Source organism: Zeus faber, assembly GCF_960531495.2.
Source record: "Zeus faber genome assembly, chromosome: 8".
NCBI lineage: Eukaryota > Metazoa > Chordata > Actinopteri > Zeiformes > Zeidae > Zeus > Zeus faber.
This window is the reverse complement of record NC_137195.1, coordinates 12,408,954-12,424,651: the sequence shown is the minus strand read 5'-3', so window position 1 is coordinate 12,424,651 and position 15,698 is coordinate 12,408,954. Positions and strand designations below refer to the sequence as shown.

At 41.2% G+C, this 15,698-nt stretch overlaps 2 protein-coding genes across 2 annotated transcripts; both read left to right on the top strand.

Annotated features, from left to right (window-relative positions):
• Nucleotides 1-5,403: 5,403 nt before the first annotated feature.
• Nucleotides 5,404-6,495, top strand: LOC307234449 (SPRY domain-containing SOCS box protein 2; the record flags this gene model as incomplete). Its single annotated transcript, XM_080006171.1, has 2 exons — nt 5,404-6,127; nt 6,365-6,495. 2 exons carry the CDS (start codon nt 5,404-5,406, stop codon nt 6,493-6,495), a joined length of 855 nt encoding a protein of 284 aa, XP_079862297.1.
• A 1,803-nt stretch (nt 6,496-8,298) lies between these two features.
• On the top strand, nt 8,299-15,232 carry msh5 (mutS homolog 5; the record flags this gene model as incomplete). Its single annotated transcript, XM_080004729.1, has 25 exons — nt 8,299-8,391; nt 8,750-8,873; nt 9,011-9,091; nt 9,434-9,490; nt 9,635-9,756; nt 9,954-10,063; nt 10,491-10,526; nt 10,626-10,708; nt 10,808-10,853; nt 10,970-11,108; nt 11,258-11,320; nt 11,449-11,577; nt 11,836-11,908; nt 12,315-12,424; nt 12,619-12,699; nt 12,787-12,874; nt 12,983-13,050; nt 13,259-13,377; nt 13,462-13,588; nt 13,762-13,911; nt 14,175-14,249; nt 14,365-14,511; nt 14,685-14,822; nt 14,975-15,045; nt 15,121-15,232. 25 exons carry the CDS (start codon nt 8,299-8,301, stop codon nt 15,230-15,232), a joined length of 2,442 nt encoding a protein of 813 aa, XP_079860855.1.
• Between the last annotated feature and the right edge of the window lie 466 nt (nt 15,233-15,698).

Genomic DNA, 15,698 nt, shown 5'->3' with positions numbered 1-15,698 from the left:
AGAGCTCCATCTACTCCACAGAGGACATGGAGCTGGGGAAGGAGAACACTGTCATTTGCTTTGTGGATGATTTCTTCCCGCCTTCCGTTTAGATCAGATGGATCAATCCCGCCAACAATGGGACCTTCTACCAGTTCTCCACCTTGACCTTCACCCCAAGGGAGGGGGACTTCTACAGCTGCATTGTGGGGCATATTGCCCTGGAGGAACCTCAAGTTGGGACCTGGGGGAATTACCCTTTTAAATTCAATTCAATAGTTCTTTATTAATCCACAAAGGCAATTTGATTTTGGGCATAAGTAAAAACAGGTGTGAAACAAACTTATGCACAGACAGACCACTACAAGCAAAAGAGCAGTTTTTGGGCTACGTTGGACGGATAGTGCAATTGCATTAAAAATAATAATAAAAGTCATCATAAAATAAAGATGAAACTAAATAAATAATGTAGAGTCTACATGGCAGATAGGCATTCAAATATTTAATGTGCCAAGCTCCATAACAGGCACAGAATTGTCCTTCAGTTCCTTATTCACCAGGCGGATGGCTTTATGCTCTGTGCTGGTTGGTAGAGCACCTGGGGAGGCATAGGCAGCACCCGAGAGGGAGCATCTGGAACTGGGAGTGAAAAACATGGTAACATCCCTCATGATATCATGGGCCTTTGACCTGACCTGCTGCTCATAGAATGAGGCTAGGCTTTGAGGGGACACTCTTGTGATTTTTGGAACAGGTTTGGAACATGGGTTGGAGACTGTTTCTGTCTCTTTTTCCTGAAGTCTCTTTTTATTTCCCCCCAGTGGTTCCCTATATTAAGGTGAGGTCAGTCGAACTCGATGGAAACAAAAATTACCATGCTTTCCTACAGTGTGTTTGACTCCTATCCAAAGCCGATCGGCGTGACATGGCTGAGAAATGGAAGAGCGGTGACCACTGGCGTGACCTCCACTGAGCAGCTGCCAAACAACCGGTCGTACCAGATCCATTCTAATCTGGACCAAACGCCCACATCTGGAGAGGAAATCACCTCTAAGGTAAAGCATGCCAGCCTTATGGAGCCCATGTTAACGCACTGGGGTAAGAGGATGTGCAAATGACAATATTGATTTCAAGATATTCTCGACAATCAAAAACATCCAAACCACTACAGTCCACATAATGCAGATTCCATGTCAAATAAGTCATCCCTGGTGTGGAAGATTTATCCATTTGTTAGAGTGAAAAAATAGAAGCTATATTTATATTCCATTTATGTATTGTATGTATATAGATGTATTCATGTACTTGATATTTCTGAAACGGTGTGCTCTCAGATCCAATGCCAGAATCCAAGAGGAATAAGGTTGCTATTGGGACAGCGGGACCTCTGCTTGGGCTGCTCTTCATAGCTGCTGGGACCAATATAATGTAATCAAATGAGGCAGAGCTTAATTGTCCGTAGATTGTTAAGAAGACCAGTGAGCTCTCAAAGACATGCAATGGCGCCTTTTATTATTCTGCTGTTTAATGCTTTTGCCCTTCAACCTGATAGCCTGCACTTCCGCAGCTGGTCGAGTACGCTACCAACAAGTTGAGCTGAGATGTCATTTCAAATAAAAATGTGATGCTCGGTGTATCTTCGTCCGACAGTTTTGTTTTTATTCGACCTTCTGTCATGCAGGATTTGGATGAAAGAGAGACGACTGAAATCGCAAATGGGGCTTGATTTGAATGTTGAAGCCAAATTGACCAGTCTGCTGAAAAGCAGTGGTGGATGGAGCACATCTCCTCACGTTGGTGGTATACATGTCCACAAATAAAATATAAAGCCTCTGGAAACAGTTTGGTTCAATGGATCATTTTTTCATAAATAAAATTATATTTATTTTTTCAAGAGTATGTTACTGCTGTTTATGGTGAATATTGTTCACATCGTGATCATATCTAAAAGCAGGCGATATTATCTGACGCAAATCAAACTGAGGGTCTCCCCGCTGCTGCGCATGCGCCACCCGGAGTCATGAGTCGCTTTTGGTTCTATTTTCTTTTTCTATTTCTGTCGATTAAAAGTCCGAGTTTGATCCTCTTCGTTTGCTTTGCCGTGTATGTGTACATTCATTACAGGACGCGGTGAAATCGACATGGAGGAAGAGCCGGGCTTCAGGGCTGATATGTGAGGAAAACAAGGAAAGAAGGCTCTCCCTGCGGTTACGGCGTTAGCCATGACAGCATCGGCACAGCGCTGACGCAGGACGGTGATGACGTCATCGCTATGCGGCGCGGAGTTCGGAGGTTGTTTTTTTTTATTATTCTTTTATTATTATTTTACTGTTGATATTGTTCTCCCCAGATTTTAAAATCTAAAATTATTTGAAGCACAGGGATGGCAGAAGCGACGAACAGGGTTGACCGGTTGAAGTTTCATCCAAATCGATCCACAAACGGAGCAGGAATTTGTGGAAAACCGACCAAATATTTGACCGATATCACAGACACGATCCAATGCATTCAATGCCAAAATATGTCCAACGTGGCTAAAAGAATCCAGAACACTAACAATGAGATACGCTACGGGCACGGTTGAGGTGTCGTTTAAATCGGTATGACACAAGGATTTCGTTGTTTAAGTTTCATCCAAATCGATCCACATACGGAGCAGATATTAGTGGAAAAAATGAACAACTTTGACTCCAAATATTCAGCTGGTAGTGCTTCACTGACATGCCGCCATCCTTAACCAAGAACGAGATGAGATTTACAGTAAGACGCTTTATGACGTCATCATACGATTTACTATAAATGTGCAGGTTCTGGTTCAGAATGTCCATTGGCACCGTGTCCAGTGTGCAGTGTAAACGCCATCGCTCTGTAGTGGTGAGCGATGACAAACTATGCATTTAGGTGTGTATTTATGTACCTTCTTACCTGGTAGCTGTCTGTCGATCTGTTAGATTGATATTTTATCTCCGTGGTCCCCATTACTTTGCCGGATTAATGAAAAATAGGTAAAACAGTAGTCCACAAAAACTCATAAACCTGCGTCAATACATCATAATTGACGTACATAAGACACAACGTCACCAACCATCACTGAGACTCCAGTTGTAGTTACACACAACAAGATAAGTTTTGAGATTGACACAATTTGGTTTAAAATAAAAACTTTTTTAAAGAAATGTCATGTATAAACAGTTTCCTACAGCTAAACGTTTGTCTTTTCATTTAAATGAAAAGACAAATTATTAAGTAAGTTCTTCCATAATATCTCTTATGCTAAATTTATATTAAAGTTCAATAAATGTTGTCTGCATTACAATATAGACAAGTAATCTATTCAACTGAATTTTCCTATTGTAGGAATTTCTGTATTAACAGAAAAAATACTATTATGTACTAATTAAAACTAACAATTATTTATTATGTTTATGAAATAACATGTATTTATTATTATTGTAATGTAAAGTAATTCCAAGTTGGTTTTTGTTATTGTTCCAAATGCAGAAAGATAGCCGAAAGTCAACATTGGTGTATTTGAGAATACATAACAAGTGTTAAAAGAATGTAGAATTTAACTTTAAACTGAATAATCCTCCTTAAAAAATTGAAGATCCAAAAACCACAAACAACAATAGTTAATCTATGTGCATTGATAATATTGAATATGCAGATTTAAGTTCAGAAGATGAAAATATTGGTGAAACATTAACTGACAAAAACATGGAATGTTTATGGAACATGTTTCCAACCATTTGATATTGTACAGGAGGTATTAGAGCAGCACTTTGAGGACATGTTGTCTGTAGCACAAGCAGAAGGGAACAACCCCGTATTTTTACTGGAGACGAAACCAATGAAGCAGCAATGAACCAGTTCTTTACCAAACAACAATGGGAACATTTCATACATGTTGTTGTCCAAGTCTGATTCACACATATCATTTGTATTGTATTGATACATTTGTATCAGGAAATAATGTTAAAACTTTACAAACACACCGAAAATTGAAAAAAATGTATGTTACATTGAGAACACAGTCACTTTGTGACATCATGAACCAACGCTATTTAAATCCACGGTTCATCTCTTGAGTGGCGGTAATAATCGAAAAAATTTAACTTGTGCTGCTACATTACACAGAATCCGGAGAACTGTAATCCGTATCTAACACGACAAAACTGGACCCATGTACTGCTGCCTGCAGCTATATTTATAATAATAATAACAATAATAATGATAATAATAAAAATATTATTTATTATTATTATTATTATTATTATTATTCACACAACAATACACAAACATAACAGCTAGGGGAAGCCTATTGCAGAAACATATACTTTCTGTATCTTATACAGAAAGATCTTATACTTTTCAAATGTTTCCCATTATCAATATTCAAATGAATGTCATAATTTCCGTTTTATATTATTTCATGCGTCAGCAGATGCGATGCCCTTGGCGCTGCCACTTCGTGTAGACTGCGTGAAGTGACGCTCGGGTACCGAGCAGCGATAACGATGCTGAGACGCAACACCCAGTTGATAAGCTGCTTTTAAAAAGCCCCGCACTGAGTTGACGGTGATACATCCGACCAGAGCAGAGAAATACGACAACAAACCAGTCGGTAAGATCTTGCCAAACTACCATTACAGTTATTGTGTAATGAGAATAATTATTATTGAAACTCAATAATAATGATTAGTCATAATGATGATTGCATGTATTTTGGGGGTTTTCCTTTGCTTAATGTTTGCCTTACATGTGTCATGTTGACTAAACTTTGTAAGATAATTAACAGTTTATATATGATGTTTCATAGAATTTCGTTCAACATACCAAAAGAATAGAAATAGAAAACTACTATTTGAGACATAATATGGAAATACGTGACATTCCTTTTACAGAGTAAATTTCATCAGTGGTGGAAGAACTACTCAGAACTTTAACATAAGTAAAAGTATATAAGTAATTTCTCTTAAATGTACTCTCAAGTATTGTAAGTAAAAGTATTTTGTCATATCCGGTGCCCTGATAACACAGGCTATAATATGGGAACTACACAATCTCACTGGTTCAGGAGTTTGGTTCGTCTTGCCTTTTTAAAACTAAACTAATGTGACTGTGTTGGAAATAGTAGACTAGAGTATAGATATTTGCTTAGAAATGTAAAAAATTGAAATGAGTAAAAGTCAAGTCTCTGAATACTGAATATAATTAAAGCTAGTACAAGTACAGGTTCTTGAAAAATGTACTGAAGTACGGTAATGAAGTGGACTACTTGTGCTTTGTTTCTTTCCACTTCTGAATTAAATTGTATTCATCTTTCATCTCTGTTCATCCCACAGTGCTGCTTGACAGCCATCTACGCTCCTTTGTACATTAAGCGCTGTGTGGATCTGTACCACGCTGTGTCTCATACCACCAATGGGCCTCACGCTCTCTGTTTGGCTGTTTGCCAAGACATCTGATGGCCCTCCCTCCTCTCCTTCGGCCTTAGCCCCCCTGGCTGTCCCAGCCTCCTCCCGTCTGTCAGTCCTGCTACACTCCTCTCCGGTGGGCTCCGGGGACACTCGCTCACAGTGGAGCGCCTCGCACCGTTCTCCCCACTTCCTCATTTCAGCCTGTCGAGAGGAAGTGACCCGCACGCCAGTTGAACTGAGCAGCGATGGGGTGCGGGCGGAGAAGGGGGTCAAGACAGGGCTGCACCTCTGGCAGTTACGGTGGAACCCCACCCATAGAGGAAGTCACGCCGTGGTGGGTGTCTCAACGGAGAACTGCCCCCTCCAGGCGTCGGGGTACAGCGCGCTGCTGGGCGGATCAGACTCCCAGTCCTGGGGCTGGGAGCTTGGAACCAATCAGCTTTGGCACGGCGGTCAGGCTCTGGGAAGGTATCCGGATGGGAGTAAAATCGCAGCAGAGTCGCCACGTCTGCAGGCGGGCTCCAAGACGCCAGGGTCCCCCCTCCCCATCCCTGAGCGTGTAGTGCTGGTGTTGGACGCCGATGCAAGAACTCTAGGGTTCGTTGTTGACGACTGCTTCCTGGGCGTAGCGTTTAAGGATCTCTCCAGTGGAACGGAGTTGTTCCCAGCAGTGACCAGCGTGAGGGGAGGAGCCTCCATACGACTGCGCTACCTCAATGGGACTACATGTTAGTTCCCTTCACACAGATCTTTGATTCATCACAATCTCAATACAAGAATGCTGTGGCGCTATAGCGTGTGGCCTGTACCTACCGCACCATTATTTGCACTTAAATGCACCAAGCAAGACAAATTCCCTCGATATAGAAATGCTTTTAATACAAATGTTATTTTGACCTGCATTATTGTTTACATTTGCCTTTCCCTTTCTTTCTTTCTTTCTTTCTTTTTTTTTATTTATATAGGTGACCCTCCTCCTCTCCAGGCTCTGTGCAGCCTATCCATCTGCCATTCTCTCGGTCCGCAGAGGAAGAATCTAACAGACAGGCTTCCCCTTCCCCCTGTTATGCAGCAGGACCTGCTTTCCAGCCAATAGACTTTGCACACACCCCCCCCCCCCCCCCACACACACACACACACAGTAATTACAGGGAAACTCGATGAATGCTCTCCCTAAACCCTTAAAACATTTTTTTTAAGATGTAATGTCAAGATAGCATAACTGTGCAGTGTGTATATATTTTAACTATTATTATTTATTATTATATGTGTATTTATAATTGTATTTATAAATTAAGAACATGAATACAAGGTGCAGTGTGCAGTAAAGATATTGTTGTCATTAATTAATTCTGCATCTTTTACTTATTCATAATACAGGAAATAAAGGACTCTTTTACCAATTATGGTGTTCTGAGCTGTTGGTTTTGCTTCCTTTTTAATACAAAGATAATACTCTACAAAAATAGCGAAGGAATCGTGGATTGTGACCCAAGGTCCTCTTTTTTCCCGCACAGGCCAACATTTTACTTCCACTTTGAAAAACCATCATAAAAAAAATCAAAGGCAAACAGTTGTACTGTATAAGTCCCACATACATTATATTTCTGCTCATTCAGTCACTGTAGGTTGTGGAGGAATTGAGCCCCTGTTGCTGGCATGGGTGAAAAACAAAACAGTTTTTTGACTTTTTCCTGTGCAGCTTTACATTTACAGAAATCAAAAATACGAAGAAAACAGTGTTTATTTATTTGTTTATTTCTAATAGTTTAGATATTGTGTTGGCATAGAGGCCCAACCTCGTTCCCAAGTTTTCTCATCTAGAAGGATAAAGCCCTGAACAAGGTCAAAAGCAATACAGGACGATATCATGGTAATGAAGAAAGACAAAACAAGGAAAGAAATGTCTGCATTTTGAATTATGCATTACATTGTGCATAATTGCACATAGTTAATATTTGTTGGTGTGTTGTTACATCGTACCAATAATTAATATTGCATTGACAAAATAGCTTAGCATATGTATAGTGTTATAGTAATAATAGAAGTAGTAATAATAATAATAATAATAATTATAATATATTTATTTTTAGTATAGTCAATGCATATTACATTTTATGCATTGTATAAAATTAAATAACGATTGAAATATGAAATATGAAATATTAATTGCGTATGAATATAAAAAAAAGCTTTATCTTATCATTTGAAATAAAGATGATCACAACCTACAACATGTGAGGTGAAATCCCTTGGCGTTTCCATTATACTTTTGTCATATTCTGGTACGTGAGAGGCAAATGGAAATTATTAATTATTATTATTATTATTATTATTATTATTATTATTATTATTATTATTATTATTATTATTATTATTATAGACCTGATATTTAGAGACAACATTTGCAGGTGGTAAATAACGTTGCGTCGACATCCTTTGAAAATTGCATGTCTCTCTGAGGATTTTAATTTTCAAAATAAAAGCTCGACGGTAGCGGACGAGCGACCAGGATGGGACGTTTCCCGCGGGAAACGTGACCAGTGCAGCGAGCACGTCCGCACGGTACAGCCGACAAAAAGTTATTATAAAAGTTTCATATCATCTCCACTAGAACCGCGGACGTTTAAACCAACACGCGTAGGTATGTACTAACTAAACAAAGCAATATTCTCAATAGCTCAATATTCTTCTGTTTCGTGGTGAATTGCAGGTGCATCTAATTGATGCGGCTAATAAGTTGATGCTATACGAGCTAGTTAGCTAGCTTAGATTAAGTGTGAGGCATAGTAGTAATATATAATACATAATAATATTAATAATAATAATAATAATAATAACCACTAATCACAGAGTATGTTTGATCTTACAAAAAGAAAAGAGTTCTCTGAGGAATGTCATGGCAGCAGTGGGGAGTCTTCCCAGAGGGGGGCCAGGAGCTCCCAGTCCCAGCACTCAACATGGGGAAGAGGAGGAGGAAGAGTCCTCTCAGGTGAAGGAGTTCAGGTGCCACACACCCGTCAGCCGCATTTCTTCAGTTTCGCAAAAGAAAGGAAAGGCATGAGGATTATATACGTATTTCATATAAAGCAAACTGAAACAAAAGAAACCAATTCACGGGAAGAGTCAGATCGCAGAGTCCTTTGTAATAAGCTCCGTTATATCGGGGCACTGGAAATGACAAGTACTTTGAGTTAAGTTGAAATGGCAATGTCCAACTTCCACTTTTACTATTTTTTACGAGGTTTTTTTTGTCAGTGTATTGGTACTTTTAGTTAATAAAAAGGTCTGAGTACTTACACCACTGCTGCTCGGGCCTTGTACCACTGCAAATATCTGGTTATTCGCAGGTGTTGTTGAGTGTTTTGCCTCAACATGGACAAGTAGGAGTGTGTTTCTATGACAGCAAGGACTTATCTTTGCATTACATGGCGGACACGCCAGACAACAGAGAGCACCAACTGCTGAGAAAAGGTAGAAAACACACAAATAACGACTCGCGATCTTGACCTACATCCACATATCTGTTTGTTATGTATCCTCATCCGTGTTTTCAACTGCTCACAGATTTGGATAACCTTGTCTTATTTCTTCGCTTGCCTACTCTGAAGTTATAGAGGAGATAAGTCCCCACGTGATTATCACCAGTGCGAAGCAAGAACGCAGCATGGCCCGTTTCATGGAAAGCCTGGGTGAGCCCTGAGACGGCAGGGGAGGGGGCCTGCGGCGGCAATGGCGTTTGGGGTTTGTTTTGGACATTGTCTGAGTCACCAAGATTAGCAGCTTATCAAAAAAGGATCTGATGTATGCTTCATAATACACCAGAATAATTAAGGAGAAGCTATACAGCTATATAGTACATTGCATCACATGATCCTCACAGTGCAAAATGGTGGCATTATTCCATGAAAATCCAGTCTCACTTAAATGTTTTCATGGGGTGTGCAAGAAAAGTGGTGCAAGGGCTGAGGATGCGGTGTCCTTTGATTGATTACAGCTCTTTCTTCTTCTGTCATTGTTCTCCTGGATCTCAGCATCAAATCCAGCCTACAACAACCCAGTGGTGGTCGTTTATGCATCTGTGGACTTTGGTAAGCCGAAGCTTTCAACTCAATATTAAATGGTCAATATAACATTTCTTAAATGCCTGCTTTCTATCGATAAAACGTCATAACATGGTATTACTTCATGTAATAATCATGGGATTTGTTCATTTATTATTTATTGTGTTGTAGGCCTGGAGGTTAGTAGGCAAAGGTTGCTTTCTGCCCATCTTCCCTTCCTTCCGGCCTCCATCTCAGAGGGAGAGAAACTGTCCTATCTCTCTTCCTGCATCTCCTTTGACTCCCCTCTCATGGTGAGCCAGCTGCCCACACACCATCTTGTCTATAAATCCATTATTTTGCAGCAGGTGATCATAACACACCCACCATTTTCTTCTGTGTGTGTGTGTGTGTGTGTGTGTGTGTGTGTGTGTGTGTGTGTGTGTGTGTGTGTGTGTGTGTGTGTGTGTGTGTGTGTGTGTGTGTGTGTGTGTGTGTGTGTGTGTGGTAGTTGGGGGCTTTGGGTGCTCTGCTAAAATGCCTGGACAGGAGGAGAGTGGGAGTCGAACTGGAGGACAGCAGTGTTGGAGTTCCTATCTTTCAGTTTCACACCTACACACTGTAAGGAACACACAAGCACACGTAGGGTTACCGCAACCAACACATGATGTAGAACCTGAAACGGTGAAGCCTACGCCACGATTCTGTAGCCTCAAGAAGTGAACGACTTTCTATTTTTTATACAATTCTGAGCGATTGAGGCCCTTTTTGAACCATAGCTAAATGTATGATCTTTAATTTTGTGCTTGTATTATATACAGACATGGACCGTGCAAATAAGAATGAAATGACATATACTGTATGTATACATCTAAACAGAAGTAAACTGGGTGAAACAATTGTACAGCTGAAAATGTAAACTTGTCAGCCCAATACAGGCATCTGGCAGGTACACTAAAGTAATGTCAAGTACAAGTAAATATAAATTTTTTCATCCAGTGCTTACCTTATTCTTATACATTCTTATTGATCAATTTTTTAAATTAAGGACAGGCGTGGTGTACGTTGGCAGAGACACATACAGGTGAGAGTGCTCGGAAGAGTCAATGGATATGTACAGACTTAAGAATAACTTGGGCAGATGGAAGATCTCAGCGCCGTATTTTTTTGCACCGTGTCCCAGTGTGCTGCAGATCTTCAAGTCAGAACTCCACCCATCTGTGTACAAGCTGCAGTCTGGTGAAAAGGAGGGGCTGAGTCTTTACGGTACAGTGATGTGGCTCCATGGATTCTGAGACGCCACCCCTGTCAGGGGTGTTGGCGAACACAACACTGACTATTTGTCCCACTGAGGTTGTGTTGCAGGAATACTAAACCGCTGCAAGTCCAAGTTTGGCTCCAGACTGCTACGGTGAATCACATCTATTTTAAGTCCATCATGTCAATGTCATGTTTAATATAGTAAAGAGTGCAGTATGGCTGTATAGTATATAGTGTAGTATATGTCATTGACCTTCATCATCGCAGCCAGTGGTTCCTACGGCCGACACGTGAGCTGGCAGTGTTGAACAGGAGACAGGAGGTGATTGGCTTCTTCACCTCCCCACGGAACTCGGACGCCCTCAGCACGCTACAGGCCTCGCTGTGTAACATCAGGAACATTCCAGTACACGCCCACTCAAAACTGTTGTGTTCTACACTGTTGTGTCCACCTATTCCCATACCAGTTCTTCCATGAGCTCACAGTTAATATTGTAGCATTTTTTTTCTAATGTCCATTCCCCCGCTGAATGTTGTGTGTGTTGTGTGTGTTAGATTCTGCTACACAAGATGTCTCTCTCTCATACCAAAGTGTCTGACTGGCAGAGTCTCTACAAGGTAGAATATATCAACTGCTACACCTATGTACTAACTCCTCTTATACAAGTATGTAAACCTATACAGAATTAAATGTGTGTGTCTGTGTGTCTGTGTCTGTGTGTGTGTGTGTCTGTGTCTGTGTGTAGACAGTGTACAGTGCTGTGTGTATCAGGGACAAAGTACGTGTCTTGCCTCAGTCTATTCAGCTCTTCCGTGAGATCAGCGAGGGCTTCTCTGATGACCTTCAGCACATCGCCTCCCTCATAAATAAAGTGGTTAGACCTCTAATTTGACATTTTTAAGTTTTTCTTTGTTCCTCACGTCCTTGAAAGTTTACCCTCTATCCAGTAGTGCGCCCCCACCCCCCTCTCTCTCACTCACACACACACACACACACATACACACAAACGGACAAATGAAGTTAAAAGAATTATTCCTGCATATGCATTTATTGTCACCCACCAAAATAATAATCAACTGCAAGGAAACAGTGAGAAACAGTCGCAGAGCGTGTTTACCTTTGTTATGTGTAGGTGGATTTTGAGAGCTCCATCACTGAAAAACCCTTCACCATCAAACCTAATGTGGACCCTGCTATTGATGAGAGTGAGTGTACATATACATGCTAGGCACAAGGGGCACTGCACAATATTGTGCCATGTTTCTATGATACCATGGTCATTATATTTTATTAGGAAAAGTTTATTTTATTAAGAAATCTTAAGGTTTTCATATTACACTTGTATTTTAATGGACTTATGGGAAATGAACTATTCTGAGAAAGAAATTAACCCCACCTCATGTTATCAAAGTATTATTTGTATGTGTAAATTCAAATAAAATTGCAATGCTTCCATGCCGTGATATTCTGTTTAACGAGTGAAGAGACCAGCATCATTGGATTAAGTTTTTAAAAATGGCTTACTGGTTTTTATTCAAATTATATGGTCATGGGAGACGAAGGTGATACTTTAAGGCATTTTGAGATGTTGGTCCTTCTCTTCTTTGTCAGAGAAAAGGACAATGAGTGGATTGTCAACCTTCATGACAAATATCGCAAGGAGGGAGCTAGATCACCTGAACGCTTACATCCCATCCTGCAGCGTCATCTACATCCCTCTGGTCTGATTCTACTGCTACTCGTTTCATCAGTGTTATTCATTTAGATTTATGAAAAAATCACCGACCTCTCCAGGACGTCCTTCAATACCTGAAGCCGCTTTGCCAAAGAAGAAAGTAACTGAAAACAAAGCCTAACCATTTTTTAGCTATCTAAACTGCTTACATATTGTCATGTGTGATCCACAATTCCTCAGATCGGCTTCCTGCTCTCTATCCCCCGGCTGCCTGGCATGGTGCAGAGAGAGGATTTTGAGATAGAAGGGCTTTGCTTCATGGTGCGTGCTTCTGTACTACTGTGTTTCTATGATCGACACAACGTGGTAAAACACAACTGAATTGCTGATATCCGTGTGTGTGTGTAGTTTCTATCCGAGGACCGTCTCCACTATCGCAGCCACAGAACTAAAGAATTAGACAACCTTTTAGGGGACTTGTTCAGCGACATCCGAGGTATTTCATTTATTCTACGGATGTGATTAAAAACCTGTGCACTTTTTTTACATGTCTGAGCTTTCCATGTTGGATGTGTCTGACGCGGCGTGTCATCCTGTTTTGCAGATATGGAGACTGCTGTCATGACGCAGTTACAGAGCACCGTCCTGGAGAATAGTGCTGCTCTGTACAAGGTGCAATCAACATGCACCACCGTTCATGTGCATAGTATTTATTTTTCAGAGTTTCACGGAAATATCTTAGTGTTTTTTTAGCTATTTCTCAGACAGGGTTCCAACTGTCGGAGGATGTTGCCCATAATCCACGGCAACTTTACATGGGTATGTAGTAATCACCTAGTACATAGTAACATTCAGTGTGTTTTATATGTTTGCTGTGGAGGTGCTGGAGCTGAGCGCTGAGCTGGACTGTCTGATGGCCTTGACCACTGCCTCAAAAGAGTATGGCTACACCTCCCCGAAGCTGGCCTGCCACAGGAGGATATCACTCACACAGGCCAGGTAGACACGCACATACACACACTGTTCACAAGTAACGTTCGAGTAAAGTGCAGGACTGACCGCTGGCGTTTCTTCCTCTTCCAGACACCCGCTGTTGGAGCTGTGCTCTCCTATGTTTGTGACCAATCCCTTCCAAAGTGCTGAGTCGCAGGGCCGCGTCAAGGTCATCACTAGCCCCAACTCATCAGGAAAGAGCATCTACCTCAAACAGGTACAGTATGACAAGAACACCAAACCTCCCTAACCAGCAGCTGCTATGACAGTCTGCCTCAGGTTGCAATCCTCGAGTGGCTTGAGTGAGTAATTTGAAAAATGAAAATAAAAAAAAATATATACTTGCATATCTAAACAACTGTGTCAGCTGACTATAAAATTGATCTTCAGGTGGGTTTGATCGTGTTCATGGCTCTTATTGGCTCAGACGTTCCGGCGAAGGATGCAGAGATTGGCCTGGTGGATGGTATATTCACACACATGCAGAGCAGGGAGTCTGTATCTGTAGGCCTGAGCACCTTCATGGTAGACCTCTATCAGGTACACACACACACACACACACACACGACACATTATGTGGCTTTAAGTGTGTTGTCATGGGATGATTCGATATGGTCTCAACCTTTCCTCCTACTCTCCTCCTGTCTAGGCGTGTCATGATCCACTGCTCACACTGCCACACTGCATTACACACACACACACACACACACACACACACACACACACACACTACCATGGCTTTTTTCTTTTTGTTTTTTAACAAATCAAAGTAAAGTTCAACAGTGTGTGGCTCAATTTTCCAGATGGCCCATGCTATAAACAGCAGTACGGGTAACTCACTGGTTCTGATTGATGAGTTTGGAAAAGGCACAAACACTGTAAGAGAAACCTCTTTTTTTCTGTCATTGATTAAAATAAACATCTATATATACAGTATTTGGAACATTTATGTTTGACAATTACATAGATTTGCAGTTTGACGCTCTCCAATAGGTGGACGGACTGTCCTTGCTGGCTGCATCGATCTCCCACTGGTTGAGGAAACCTCCAGAGGAGGTTCCTCACATTCTGTTGGCGACAAACTTCTACAGTTTGCTGCAACTCAATCTGCTGCCGTCCTCAGCGCTCCTCTCCGCGCTGGTACTGAGAAAGCTCTTTGACTGTTCCACTATGTTACACTGTGGATGTCATCCCAATCAGTGTGCTGCGTTTTTTGATTGGGTTAGGATTAGACAAAGCTGAAATTCCTAGCCGTAACATTTTGTTCGTTTTCAGTTTTATGTGTGTTTTTTATGTGTTTGTGTGTACGTCAGACTGTAGAGACCGTGGTGGATGGAGATGAGTTGGTGTTTCTGTACCAGCTGAAGGAAGGGATCTGCCAGTCCAGCTACGCTGCCAACATCGCAAGGCTGGCAGGCCTGCAAGCCGGCGTGGTGAAAAGAGCAGTGGAGGTTCACACACACACACACACACACACACACACACACACACACACACACCAACAGACCAACCACTCATATACACACAAACATGTGCAGGAAAAGACTAGTCATACTGACGTGTGTGTGTGTGCGTGCGTGCGTTCGTGCGTGTGTGTGGGAAGGTTTCTGAATTGTACAGGACAGGAAAGATCATCAAGAGACTTGATAGGTCATCAGATGAACATGTCCGCAGGTGAGTCAAAATTTAAATCAAGCCACAGAACACATACGAATGGGACTGGTGTTAATTCTGTCACATCCCTGTCAGGTGTCAGTCCGTAGTGCAGAAGTTTTTATGTTTGGACCTGGAGGACAAGACCGTGGACCTGCAGCAAGTCCTGCACGGGGAGTTCCTGCCCTCTGCTGGAGATCTGCTGTAGTGCAGCATGAAAAACCAGCTTAACTGCATCCCCTGCAGAAGAGACTCTACATTCATCTGCACTATTTACTGCATTGAGTTTATGTAATAATTATAAAATGAAATACATACGTGTAGGAATACCGGTTCCTGTATTAGCCATATCAAACGATATTATGAGTACAGTAATCGATACAATATATGTAACAACACAAAGAAATTGGTCCAGGAAAGGTTTACAATGTTCACATTCCACATGAATGTTTGTTTCATCCATGTTGGGCTACATTCCTGCTGGAACACTTCAGCAAAGTGTTCTATTTTACATAATCACTCACTAACACATGACTTGTATGCTGTCAGGTAGAAAATTCAATGATAACCTGTTTACATAATACGTTAGTTTCACCATCTGGTGTTACCCCTTAAAAAAAAAAAGATGTGAAAACAAAAATGAAACAATACCAATTAATGCAGTCAATGTTGCT